This window comes from Silene latifolia, unplaced genomic scaffold (assembly GCF_048544455.1).
Source record: "Silene latifolia isolate original U9 population unplaced genomic scaffold, ASM4854445v1 scaffold_655, whole genome shotgun sequence".
NCBI lineage: Eukaryota > Viridiplantae > Streptophyta > Magnoliopsida > Caryophyllales > Caryophyllaceae > Silene > Silene latifolia.
In genome coordinates, this window is record NW_027413565.1 from 11,429 (window position 1) to 25,202 (window position 13,774).

The window sequence follows — 13,774 nt, forward strand, 5'->3', positions numbered from 1 at the left end:
CCAGCATAAGCGGCTTTAAAGCTAAGAAAAAACTAACCGACGACAAGCGGGAAGTAGCCAAAGCGGGTTTGTAAAACAAGAAATAGAGATTTTAGGGAGTAAATGAAAAGAGTAGGTCTCCTGAGAGACGGTCTCTTAATAAGCTTTACTGAGAGACTATTGTACAATTTTAAGAAAAAGTGGTACTAAAGGTAATAAAATAGGTACAAATCATGATTAATGATAAAATGGGTACATTTATTATGTAAATAGGTACGAAAGTACTATGATACGATCAACAACAAAAGAGGTACAAAATATAAATAAAAGGGTACGAAATGTTGGTCTCTCAATAACTTAGTGAGAGACCGTCTCTCCAAAGTTTTTTTTTTTTTTTTGAAATTGTCATCTCATTAATAATCAACTAGGCGTAGGTTACAATGAAGATAACAAAAAGACAAAGGAAAATCAAGATTGCTAACGTAAAAAATACATTCAAAATAACTATCTAAATATCGTAATGATACGCTGTAGCTCCAAAATCATAAATTTCTTGAATCTATGAATAATCGATGTCTTTGCATCCTTCTTGATGGAGGAAACAGTGTAGCGAATCTTGATGTATTCATCCACGAAACAAATCGATAATCTCCCGTCGATTAAAACTTATTATATTGATAACAATCCCACGAAAAAATGGAAAAACCCCGAAAGAAGGATTTTAACAATGAGATCTCACCAAAAGGGAGACTATTATTGAAAATAAGATAGATCTGCATAATATTAGTTGTTTAAGAAAGCTTTTGTGGGGCTTACCATCGATGGATGATCGATGGAAGCCCCCGAATAATAATGGAGGCTAGGTTTTTAGAGAGGATTTTTTTAGAGTCTCCAAAGTTTTAGTGAAATGAAAAAGATGGGCAAGATAATATTCGGGTGAATATTCTGTGAATACCACATCCACAATTGAGAATTGAGATCCTAATTTGGGCTCTATATAGTTTTACATCTTGTTTGAGTATACCGAGGAACAAACAAAGACAAAGACAGGTGAGGTCAAGAGTCTCAAAGCACGACTCCACCACTGCACCACACAGTTTCGGACAAACCAACCTTTTCACTCTTTTATTTATTTATTATTAATTAATTCATAGATCTGCCATCTAAACACAGTTTAAATCACCCCCACTCTTTCTTTCATTCATTCATTCATTCATCCATTCACTCACTAATTACTTTCTCCATCTCCACCTTTTCTCTCAATTCTCTACCATTTCCTTTGTCATCCATGGCTTCCGCTGCAACTCTCTCCCCTACCGATGCCGATAAACTCCACAATCTTCAATCCGCGGTCTCCGGACTCGAACAAATCAGGTTTTTCTTTTTTAATTTCTCTTACTTCTTCATTCCATTCTATTCAATTATCATTTTCATCTCTTTTTTCTTTTGTTTTTGCAGCGAGAATGAGAAATCTGGATTCATCAGCCTCGTATCTCGCTACCTTAGGTATCGTCGTCAATGCAGATCATCTTCTTCCTTCATAATATCTCTAGCTCATTTTCCTCTGTTTTAATTTGATTCATTTTGTATGTCAAGTGGAGAAGCAGAGCACGTTGAATGGAGCAAGATCAATACACCAACTGACGACATTGTTGTGCCCTACGACACCTTAGCAACACCTCCTGAAGGTTGTTAATTACTCTCTCTTTTCTTTATATAATAATTATTCGCCTAATTATGATGCCAAATTCGCCTGCCTCGATGTGACTCGTGTTGATACGTAAAATGTAGATGCGGAAAAGACGAGGGAACTGTTGGATAAGCTTGTGGTCTTGAAGCTTAATGGAGGTTTGGGAACTACCATGGGTTGCACTGGTCCTAAGTATGTCCTTTTAATAATTCGTCTTCCAATTTGTTTCTTCATCTCAGGAATTTGATCTCCATTTCTGTCTCGAGTAGCGGTGTAGTGGTTATTTCGTTGTATTGTATGTTAAACATCTGTTCTGCTAACCGCAACTGTGGGATCAGATCAACCTAGTCCAATCATCTACTCCCCTTGTCCCAGTGAATAGTTACACTTATTTTCTGAGGGGAAAATAAAGGAAATGTAAACTATTGACTGATAAGGAGGAAGTACTCTATAAGTTTGTGATTAGCTATTGAAGATCTGCATTCTGATTTGTTTTCTAATCGTATAAGTGCCTATATTATTTATCCAATTCTTTAGCGCTGGCTCTTTCAGCGTCTTTCATTTCATAACATCGGCATTATGATTTCTGTTGATCAATAGTCATATACTCGGTAGCCTATATTCAAATAGATTAGGTTTATAAATTACACTTGCTTCTTAATTGGCTTTCGTGCCCTTGGATCTGTTCCACTAGTAGTTGTAATTTAATTAAGTTTAGTACAAGATTAATCTGAATTGTTTCATTTTTAGGTCATTGGATTCAGTTTTAAAATCTTTTGCTTTGAGCAATGTCACTGATTTAATAACTGCTACTACTGGAGAAAAAAGACATGTACCCAAGTACATATGTGATGCTATGTTTGATTAGTATTTACAATTAAATTGACTGACTTATAATATATGTGAGATTGCGAGTCGAGAGATTGTATAACATGCTACAAGTAATTTTTATTTAAATATTATCTTTAGTGCATTTCTTGTGTAATATGTTGGTAAATGTTCCTGACATTTGGAGAACACAAGGTCCGAAATTTTTTTGCATACCAATTTTAACGTTTAAGATATTTTGGCAGGTTGTTCACAACTACCCGAATTTGTGACCTCAGTATATTCTGAAAAAATTTCAATGATAAAACTTAAAATCTCTTGTCTGTATAGCATGGTTTTAAATCTCGGTATCGGTCGTAGTCGCGGTAATGGTATAACCGGTCCTTAATTGACCGTCGCGGATGGATCACGATGATTTCTCCGGCGATATCTCGTATAGGTAGAGAGTGAAAATTCGATACAACTCTGCCAAGATTTTGAACCATGTTGTATAGAGTATTATATATGTCAAATAAAGTTAACCTGTATTACATACTGATTGAGTAGACAGCTTCTTGATTTCAATGCCTTTCTGGACATCTTGCGAGTCATTAACAAAAAAAACTCCACTTTTCTTCAATCACAGCATTAACTCTGTTAATGTGTACAATTTGTGTTACTCGGTTAGGTAGAAATTTTTTTCATTTAGTCTTGTCTAATTGATTTCACGTCTGATATTCTAAATACTAACTTTCACCCTTCTGTTACCTCTCTGCAGGTCTGTCATTGAAGTCCGCAATGGCCTGACCTTCCTGGACCTAATAGTCATGCAAATTGAGGTGCTTTTGATTTGTTCTCTCTCTTTTCCTAATTGTTTTTTTTTTCTCAGTTTTGTTTTTCTGTGTGAACTCTGGTTTTATTTAGCACTTATCTGCATGGATATTTTTCAGAACCTTAATTCCACGTACGGGTGCAAAGTGCCTCTGGTTTTAATGAACTCATTTAACACTCATGATGATACTCTTAAGGTATGTATTTTGTAACGATCTTGTTTGTGCTATTCGGCTGGAAGAGCATTATCTGATGCGCGTTCAATTTCACTGCACGCAGATTGTTGAAAAATACACCGATGCCAATGTTGAGATCCATACATTCAATCAGGTCTGTCAATTTCATATAACTCATATATTTTAATTTTTATATTCATGTGTAGGACATGGTATTAAATTGCTTAATTAGCTGCCATCGCTGTAATGGTCACAAATTGCGGGCGGATATGTAATAAGATGCGATAGCATGCTTAATGTCATAACTCGTTTTAATAACTGTCACAAGTTGTATCGGTCTAACATCGGCTTTACTATCCCTCAGTCGAGCAAGTATCAGCAGGATCAGCTGTATTGTTCAAACATCGGCCGTATCGGTTAAATATCGCTGTTTTTGTTAGCCCTTTATATATTATGCAGAAAGCTGAAAATCCTTTACGGCCAATAGGTCGTTTGTAATGGCTGAATTTTGTTACCATTGTGTGGTTAGTGGTATCAGGTCTCATGATGGGTTTGTGATAATTATTGATTGATTTTCTCTCGTCCACTTGAATTTCAGAGCCAGTACCCTCGTTTGGTGGTTGAAGATTTCTTGCCACTTCCATGTAAAGGTCAAACTGGCAAGGATGGGTGGTATGATATACTAATATTCATTTGATCTTTCTGATTTTATGTAGAATATATAATGCAACATTGAATGCATTTGCTTGATGGTGTTTTCTGCGTAGTATATCCAGATTTAGTTTCTGTTAACTATTTTATTCCTTCTATCTGCATTGTTGGTTCATGTCAGCCGACCCCAAATCATTTTGGGATTAAGGCTCTGATGTTGTTGTTGTTGTTGTATCTGCATTGTTGGTATCACAAGGTGAGAAATAATTGGAATGGAGGGAATAAATACCAACGACAACAACAACAAGAACAACGGCCTTAGTTAAATGATTTGGGGTTAGCTAACCTGAGTACATGAATCATTATAGGAGGCCTTTGTGGGAGGGATTATTCTAAATAGGCAAAGAAATTTAAATTATTCCAATTCATTTGGTTTTTTTTTTTTTTTTTTTTGTTCTTTCTAAGGGATATTTCAATAAAAAGTAAACAAATGATTGGAACGGAGAGAGTATATGAATTAGAAACTTCATCATCCACATATATTCTTTTCCTCCACATAATTCTTTGCCTTATTTCCTTCAACGCAGTTAGACTCTTGTGGTTTTCAGTCACCTTTATATGTGGTCTATTGAGCGTTACTGTGCTCTGGCTTTCAAGGTTTTGGTTTATTCATTTTCGAGCCTTCTAACCGGGAACTTGCTTGATCTCTATGACTCATAGTCAAACTACCTCTGCCAAATGTCGGCGCTCATGTTATTTTCAATTGACACAACTCCTAGGTTCCCCTTTCTCCTTGCTCACTCATTTCTCAACAATCCGTTTTTGTATGGCACACAGCACACTCGACACACCCACCGTTCCATTTATGGAGGGAACATTTATAATTTATTTTTACTAAAGCTTTTGTCAGTTAGAATGTTTGGCAACTTTCTCCTGCTTAATGTAATTCTTTCCATTGGAGACTTCTCAATCTTCACGTTGAATGTCTTTACTGCACATCTTAGTCTCTCAGCTTTTACTCTATTTTTGATCATCTTATCAACATGAAGGTATCCTCCTGGCCATGGTGATGTATTCCCTGCCTTCAAGAACAGCGGTAAACTTGACCATTTCTTGTCACAGGTAACTGTATTTTGAACATTCGTGAATCAGTTTGTATGAGTATACTTCTTCTTGAGAGTAGCAGTCACGAGGATACTGAAACAAGATACTATTAAACTTGGACAGGGCAAGGAGTACATTTTTGTTGCCAACTCTGACAACCTGGGGGCCATAGTTGATTTGAGTATCCTGAATCTGGTTTTGTGCTGTTGGTTTGAGGTTCTCAGTAGATTTATGCTCACATATTTACACTGAAGCTGAATTATGACATATTATGTCTTGTACTTTTCTTGTTTAGACTTGGCTTCACTTACCAAGTTTCACTTCATTTTGTGATATATAATCATTCTCCATCGAATTCTTAAAGTTTCCTCCTTAATTTACTCCATAGAGATCTTACACCATTTGATCCAAAACAAGAACGAATACTGCATGGAGGTATGCCTGTTGATCATGAAGATTCTTATAATGTTCCTTCTTATACACTTATACATACATGGACGCATGGTCATTATTTATTTGATGTTTTATTTTTCCCATTTCAGGTTACACCCAAAACTTTAGCTGATGTCAAAGGGGGTACTCTTATTTCTTATGAAGGAAAAGTCCAGGTTTGTTCATTTTTTTTGTTTTGATTGTTGTAGACTTGTAGCCTTAAAGATCACAGTTCAGCTAAACCTTAGCTTGCCACCTGTTTCTTATAGTATTAATTCATTCAGCATTTGTGTTTTTCCTTGTGTAATTTCCCAAAATATATAACATAACTATGTTATTTTCTATTTCTGATGGAGCCAATTATTTACTAATTTTTTTTTTACTTTTGTGTTTGATCAAGTAAAGAAAAATGGATTAGTACCTTCCTTGTACAGGGAATTAGCACTCAGTTAACATAATTTTCATAACGAGTCATCTGAAAACTCCACAGAGGGATAAGGGTATGCTAATCGGACCCCCCATTTTGTTAGATATGGGAGCCCTCAAAGCGTGGGGGTAATATATTTGGTATTTCATTAATTCACTAATATGATGCTGAAGGCGATTTATGTTTCTCTTGTTGCAGCTGTTGGAGATTGCACAGGTTCCAGATGAGCATGTGAGAACTTACTGTAGCAACCATTTTTAGCTTATCCCATCTTAATATGTTGGATTTTGATCGCTGCCGTCTTTTATGATGTATTATATTACTTACAATACCTTGTGTTTCAATCAGGTCGGTGAATTCAAATCCATTGAGAAGTTCAAGATTTTTAACACTAACAACTTGTATGTTATTCATTTATGCAACTTGCAATCCTATGTGAATTTAGTTAGAAAAAAAGCAAGATTACTCATGAAGTCATGATCCTGAAATGAAATGGTTCCAGGTGGGTGAACTTGAAAGCAATTAAAAGGCTTGTGGAAAGTGATGCATTGAAGATGGAAATCATTCCAAATCCTAAGGTATCATACCTATATAATTGGTGGTTATTGGTCAGTTCCATTGTGGGCGTGTTGCTTTAATTTATTTTGCTTTTAGGAAGTTGATGGCGTTAAAGTTCTTCAACTTGAAACTGCTGCTGGTGCTGCCATTAAGGTAACAAACTTGACGTTGTGCTCTGTTTTATATAGGGTGTCACTTTAATGACGTGATGTGATTATGTTGTGTATTATCTGTGGAACAGTTCTTTGATAATGCCATTGGCATCAATGTCCCACGATCACGATTCCTTCCAGTGAAGGCAACTTCAGATTTGCTCCTTGTCCAGGTGACTTTAGCTACAACGTAACCCGTTTTACTTAGTATGCTTATTTATGTGATTTTAATATCATCATTCTGAACTTACTGCAGTCTGATCTGTACACCGTTGTTGACGGCTTTGTAGTAAGGAACCCAGCTAGAACTAATCCTGCTAACCCAAACATTGAATTGGGTCCTGAATTCAAAAAGGTTCTATCTAACTTTCCAAGCATGTTTCTTTCTGTTGTAAGGTTAAAACCTTTATTTTGATAACTTGACTAGCTCATCTCATGAACAGGTCAGCAACTTCTTGAGCCGTTTCAAATCGATTCCCAGTATCATTGAGCTCGACAATTTGAAAGTATCCGGAGATGTATGGTTTGGAGCTGGAGTAACTCTCAAGGTACATTGATTTTAATATTACCTCTAACATTTATGTACCACATTTCTATTGAGGTAATTCATTATTTCATTAGATAGAAGAGGTGATCAAGAGTTCCACACCATAATTATCTAGGTATTATGTGATTGATGAGCTTTTTTCATGTGTAGCCTTCTATGTCCAGTCTAATAGAAAAATGTCATTTTTCTGATCAGTCACAGCTATTACATACTAAGGTTATTTAATCAATCAGTGTGCATATATTTTGTTTAAGATCGAAAAAGTGTTCTGTATATCTCATGCTTCAGTTAATGAGTAAACCATGGCTCTGTGTATGCACATCGACACAAATCTTATTCACTTGCTAAATTGTTTGCAGTTAGTAATATGTGAAACAATTATAGGCTCAATTTTCATTATGACTTGTTTAGAAACTGTCGAATAAGGTTGCATGCACCGACCCTCATACTCTACCATAGGCGGGAAGTCTTTGGGTCAATAGGGTAATGGTGTGATAGTTGTTTTGGAGAGTGGCCTAACTGTTGATGACATTTCTTTGTGTCCTTAGCAATCATTTGATGCAGTATTTGACACAATTTTCGTTAAGAGTCATCTCATAGTAGTCTCTCTGTGCTATTAAGCCAGAGATAAGGATACTTATTGCCAGATATACTGTCTTGGATTGAGATTTTTGCCCCATAGCACATTTCTAATTTCGGTTTTGTTTTCATTCAACTGCTGCTGTTTATCCTTATAACAGGGCAACGTAACTATTGTCGCCAAATCGGGAGAGAAGTTGGAAATTCCTGATGCTGCTGTTTTAGCAGACAAGGTTTCACACTTTTGCTAATGAAAAACTGATGTCTCTGAGTTTCTGGTCGCTTACTTGAGTGATTACTGACATGAGTTGTGTTGCCTTTTACAGCAGTAGAGCAATGGACTAGAAGATCAAATTGTGGAAGCTCAGAGATCATGATATATGATCGTCGAATTGCTCTGGTTTTTGTGTTTGGTATTTATGCGCGTTTAGAGATTACGGAGTATTTTGTGTTCATAGATATTTGGGTTTGGTGATCATTTTTGTTGAGCAACTGTTACAGGAAATTGCCACAAACCTTGACAAATTTTAATAAATGATCAGTTTATTTTTTTATACCGAGTTAATTACAGCCTCGGGAATATTTTAGTGTTGATGTAGTATACTAGCTTAAAACCGTGCCTTTGCACGGGCATATGGAAGAACAATTTACTTAATTAAATTAATATGGCCGATTTGCAAACTACTACCGATTATAGTCAGAATTTTTCAAAATACTACATATTATATTTTTTTATTCAAATTACTACCTACAAAGTTACAACTTTTTCAAAGTTACTACTTAATCACTGGATTAAAAATTTAATTGGCTGTTATTAAGTAAATTCTATTGAGTAATCCCCTTTTAAAATTTAATCCTAAATAATCTACTCATACTACCTTTATACTAATCCTAAATTCTAAATCCATCTTTAATCTTTCTTATTCATATCTTCATCTACCTACCGCCACTACCACCATCAACATCCACCACTCTCAAAACCAACCACTATTAATAATCACCACCTTCAACACCCACCACTATTTATCTCACTCTAGGTGACCACTATTACACTACGGCTACCATCAACTTCCATGATTATAGCCACACTCCGGAATGTTTCACCACCATAACCTCACCATGACTAACATTGTCGTTAGCCTCTTACTATCATTGCCGAACCGTCCTTAGATCTAGGGTTTTCGATTGATGGGGACTTGAGCTAGTTGTGGTGGGTTAAAGGTGGGACTCTGGCGGCAATATGGATGGCAGATGTGGATTAGGGTGTGGCTGGATTAGGTGGTGGTGGGGGGTATGACAAACATTGAAAATAGTGGGACTATGGTGACTTTGTGGAGGATGATTCTTGTGGTGGTTATAAAAGGTGAGGAAGATGGTGTTAAGTGGGTGTTTAAAGAGAAAAAAGTTGGGTAAATCACATTATAGTTTTATAATATGAGTTTTTGATTAGTTTACCTCAATTAAGACCTAATTTAGGTGTAAGGTAGCAATTTAGGAAGATTAGTAACTTTGTAAGTAGTACTTTGAACAAAAGAGTATAATATGTAGTATGTTGATTGTCTATAATAGGTAATATTTTGCAATTTATCCTTAAATTAATGGAGAAGTATGACTTGATTTATCTATCTATACTACAGTCCTGAAAACGAGTGGGGATCCTCTGTCCCATTTGGTGTCCCAATGTGTGTGCCACTCCAATCACCTTCTAACATATCAACAAATTAATATAATTATTGCAATATTTTATTTTGCAACAAGTGATGTGTCAAAAGGTAAGTGGAGTGGCACACACAATGGGACATAAAAGTGGGACAAAAGATCCTTACTGCCTGAAAACTATTCACTACAGAACAGCCCACAAGGCACGGTAAAAATGATTTTCTGAATATTTTCGAAAGTATATTTTTATGAGCAAATCTATTTTCAACGGAATATTCAAAAATGATTTTTTGAATATTTTCGAAAGTACCTTTCTTATCTTACGAAAGAAATGTTTGAGCAACAAGGAAGTTATCCTATAAGAATAAGTCAAAATAATTGTCATAACAAAAAAAAAAAATATGATACTAGCTTTATCTTTGGAATATTTTTCATACTTGCTTGATAAAGTGATGGAGTTTAGAACTAATCACCTCATTGAAAAACATTTCAAAAGAAGAACTTCAGTCATAATTATCCTCTCTCTAAGTGTAGTGAGAGTCTTGTGGGGTAATATCCGTATAAGACCCTTCCGTAACTTGCGTGGTTAATCTCAATCATATGAATAAAAGTAGTAGAAGAAAACATACCAACAGGTTTAACGCGACCTGCTTTTATGTCCTCATGATAAACAGGACATGTGCGTCTCCAATGCCCAGTCTTGTGGCAGTGATGGCATTCCATGTTTTCATTCTTGCTCTTTGTCGTGCTTGATGAGGTGCTCGACTCACCAGGCCCACTCTTACCTGAACCCGACTTCTTGAACTTCGCCTACCCTCGCTAGGTTTGCCCGAGCTTTGCCCTTACCCTTTCCCTTGTTTGTCACAACGAGAACATCCTGTTTCATGCTCCCACTGAACTTCATGTCCTTCTCGGTCTGTACGAGGAGGGAGTGCAGTTCATGGGGAGTTTTCTTCAAATCATTCATATAGTAATTCGCTCTAAATTGCGAATAACCATCGTGGAGTGAGTGAAGTATGCGGTCGATCACAATGTTCTCGCTGATCTTACAATCAAAGGTCTCGACTTCTCGACATTCTCAATCATGCCGAGAATGTGTGGGCTAACAGTTGGCCCTTTCGAGTCTCGCATCAAAGAAGCGAGTGGTATGCTCATAGGTCACGATTCTCGGTGCTTTCGAGAATTCCTTGGTGAGCGTGGTGAAAATCTTGTTTGCACCATGGGCTATGAAGCGTTTCGCAAATCGGGTTCCATTGCAAAAATGAGTACGTTTTTAATCGCACCCGCTTCCATACATAAATCATTAAACTTGGTGATTTTTTGACTCTAGCCGAGGACTGGGTTTGCCGGGATGGGCTCCAAGAGATATTTGAGCTTTCCCGCCAGCCGGGGCAGCATTCCGTAATGCCGCCTCCCGTCCGCGAAGTTTGATCCATCATTCTTCGATCCGAGTAGACCGATTCATCCGATTCATGAAGATCCGCCGGGACTCACGGTCCAATGTGGCACTTGGCATTGGGTTATCGTAGAACCAGCCATTTGATATTAGCGAGTTTAAAAGTTCGTGATCTACACGAAAAGAAAGAAAAACAAAACGAAATAAGCAACTCATCGAGGTGATTTAAGTCTATTTTAAAATTCATTTTAAACATGTAGACTCTCGCACTTGCATAATTGATCTCCTCAAGAATGATACAAGTGATCCCAAGATTCAATTTCAAAGAAATTGATAAGCCAACTGTTTAGCTAATTCTTCCGTAAGAACTCTCGGTCGATAGATTTCTGTAAATCCTATCTATAGTCCACCATGATCACAGGATCGTACGAGTGACCATAGTGTTGAGATAAAATAGGTCAATCGGTTCCAACTTACCCGACGTAGAAGGGGTCATATTATGCCTACCGACGAAGAAGGGACTCATTGGAGTTTGACCTATAAAGACCGTTCTCAATTTTTGTTTATACGAGGAAGATCCCATCAACTAAATTATAATTCATATTAAGTGAACGAATAACTAGCGTCTGCGTGAATGAATTAATTTGGGTGATGGCTTATAATGAATCGTGTGACATACGAATGTCAAAGAAAACTAACTCGTGACCTCTATATGTGTCAGTTTTCATGCAATTATTAGGTGGTTTGGTTTTTAGGCGGAATATGATGCATACTATCGTTACGGAAAAATAAATAAAAGAATGCAATACGTAAATAAAATTCCTAGTGTGGCCTATCCTAGTAAAATAAAACATAAAACAACTTTGGAATCCACCGTTGGACCCGACAAGCTTGTCTTGATGTTCCATCTTGATCCATGTAGCGGGAGTGAGCATCCGATCTTCATCTTTGGTCTTCTCAAAAATTACAATTTAAAATTACAAATATAAGCCTATTTACATTCTAATTAAAACTGTAATTACAAGTGAAAAATCCAAAACGGAGATACGAGATCTCAAAATACAACCAAGACCGTGTTCCATCATTACGGTAACACGTTCTACTAAGGCCACAATAAGTTACAACTGTTTGCAAAATAAATAAATACGTAATTAAAAGCATTCAAGGCATTCAACAAAACGATAAATAAAAATGCATCAACTAAAACAAATTCATTCGTGACATAATTCTGTAATTATGTTAAATATATCCAAACCACCTTTTAATGATTAAAATTCATGTGATAAAACCGCTTCTATCAATTTAATTTTAATCTAATACAGTCCGTTACTTTAAATATGCTTTAAAATAACTTAATGGTACGTGTGTGAACCGTTTCACAATCATAGCGAGTGTACAATATCCGTATAAAGTACAAATTAAGGCCAAAAGAAAATTTAAAACAAAAAGAATAAATTTTCAAAGCTGCCAAAACAAAATCCCTCGATCCAGGGACATAAGTGCTCGATCGAGGAACAAAAAGGGCTCGATCGACTGAACTGCAAGTCGATCGAGAGGGTTGCCAAACAGAAAGTGCTCGATCGACTAAACTGGTGGTCGATCGAATACCTTTATCAGCATATCTGCTCGATCGAGTACGAGGACATCTCGATCGAGCAGAGGGGTTTTGAAAATGGGTCGATCGAGTACAACAGGGACTCGATCGAGCAAAAACAAGACAGAAATAGCACTCGATCGAGTAGAAATACGCTCGATCGAATGCAAACATGGCTGAAAATCCAAAACCCTCGTGAAAACAGTTTGACAATGCAAAACCTACTTTGATTTTGATCAAAACCGCATAAAATCAATTCTATAAAATACAAAACTTGACATATTGCTATAATCTCCGTATAAAATAACAATATGTGAAAGAATAAATTGAAAACGTAAACAAAAACAGCCGCAAAACACGTTTGGCCGCACGGTTTTCAAAGCACGAAACGCAAAACAAAGAAAAAGAAAAATTTCAGCCGAGAGAAAAGTTTCGCCTCACGGTTTTCTAGGCAATCCGAGATCGTCTCAAATCGATTTTATGAAAAATCACAATGAAAATTTACGTGGCCTCGCTCTGATACCACTTGTGGGGTAATATCCGTATAAGACCCTTTAAATTTAGGACTATAACGTAAATTTAACATGTGAAATATGGTCATACACGAAATACAATAATGAAACGATAAAGATAAAGAATCAACCTCGGGTCCTTTGATGCACGGCGTAAAGAAATGTAAATCAACAGAGATTCCTCCTAATTGTTGCACCCAAGACCGTCCGAGAAATGCCCTTGTGCTAGAACGTGTTCTCCGATTGCCTTGCAATATTGGGAGAACTTGATGTGAGTTTTTCTCGAGATGTGAGATCTCGGTTTCAGAGAAAGCTTAATCTCCAAAACCCTAGTTTTTCTGTAAATGAAAATCGCTAGGTCAAAAGGAGAGGGAGTCTCTCCTTTTGTTTGGTCTGGCCGACCGAGGGTATGCATGGGGAAGTGGGCTTCCACTTCCTCTTAATTTTTACCTCGTGGACTGGCTCGAAAATTGCTAAATGTATATGACGCGGTTTATTATAAATCGTCATCGGTTATCGGCTATTAAAACATCAACTAATAACACGGGTTAGTTGAAGTATTAATACATGTCCGACAAAGACGATATTGTATAATTAAATTCAATATACACTAATCAAATATAAAACGCTTATATTTAATTTTACGAATTAATCGGTTAATTCGCCTTAGCCCATAATAT

At 36.5% G+C, this 13,774-nt stretch overlaps 1 protein-coding gene across 1 annotated transcript; it reads left to right on the plus strand.

The window, feature by feature from the left end:
• The first annotated feature begins 1,137 nt into the window (after window positions 1-1,137).
• LOC141639967 (UTP--glucose-1-phosphate uridylyltransferase-like) lies at window positions 1,138-8,487 on the plus strand. The gene is made up of 21 exons (XM_074448940.1): window positions 1,138-1,353; window positions 1,438-1,485; window positions 1,576-1,667; window positions 1,771-1,861; window positions 3,255-3,315; window positions 3,427-3,504; window positions 3,587-3,637; window positions 4,082-4,155; window positions 5,184-5,256; window positions 5,362-5,419; window positions 5,627-5,673; window positions 5,781-5,846; window positions 6,296-6,328; window positions 6,446-6,498; window positions 6,600-6,675; window positions 6,752-6,808; window positions 6,897-6,980; window positions 7,064-7,162; window positions 7,251-7,355; window positions 8,095-8,166; window positions 8,260-8,487. Exons 1-21 carry the CDS (start codon window positions 1,268-1,270, stop codon window positions 8,263-8,265), a joined length of 1,410 nt encoding a protein of 469 aa, XP_074305041.1. The 5' UTR covers window positions 1,138-1,267; the 3' UTR covers window positions 8,266-8,487.
• Window positions 8,488-13,774: the final 5,287 nt, after the last annotated feature.

Coding starts and splice junctions, on each gene's coding strand:
- LOC141639967 (XM_074448940.1), top strand. CDS start 1,268: ATGGCTTCCGCTGCAACTCTCTCCCCTACCGATGCCGATAAACTCCAC. Junction 1,668..1,770: donor CTTAGCAACACCTCCTGAAG/GTTGTTAATTAC, acceptor CGTAAAATGTAG/ATGCGGAAAAGACGAGGGAA. Junction 7,163..7,250: donor TGGGTCCTGAATTCAAAAAG/GTTCTATCTAAC, acceptor TCTCATGAACAG/GTCAGCAACTTCTTGAGCCG.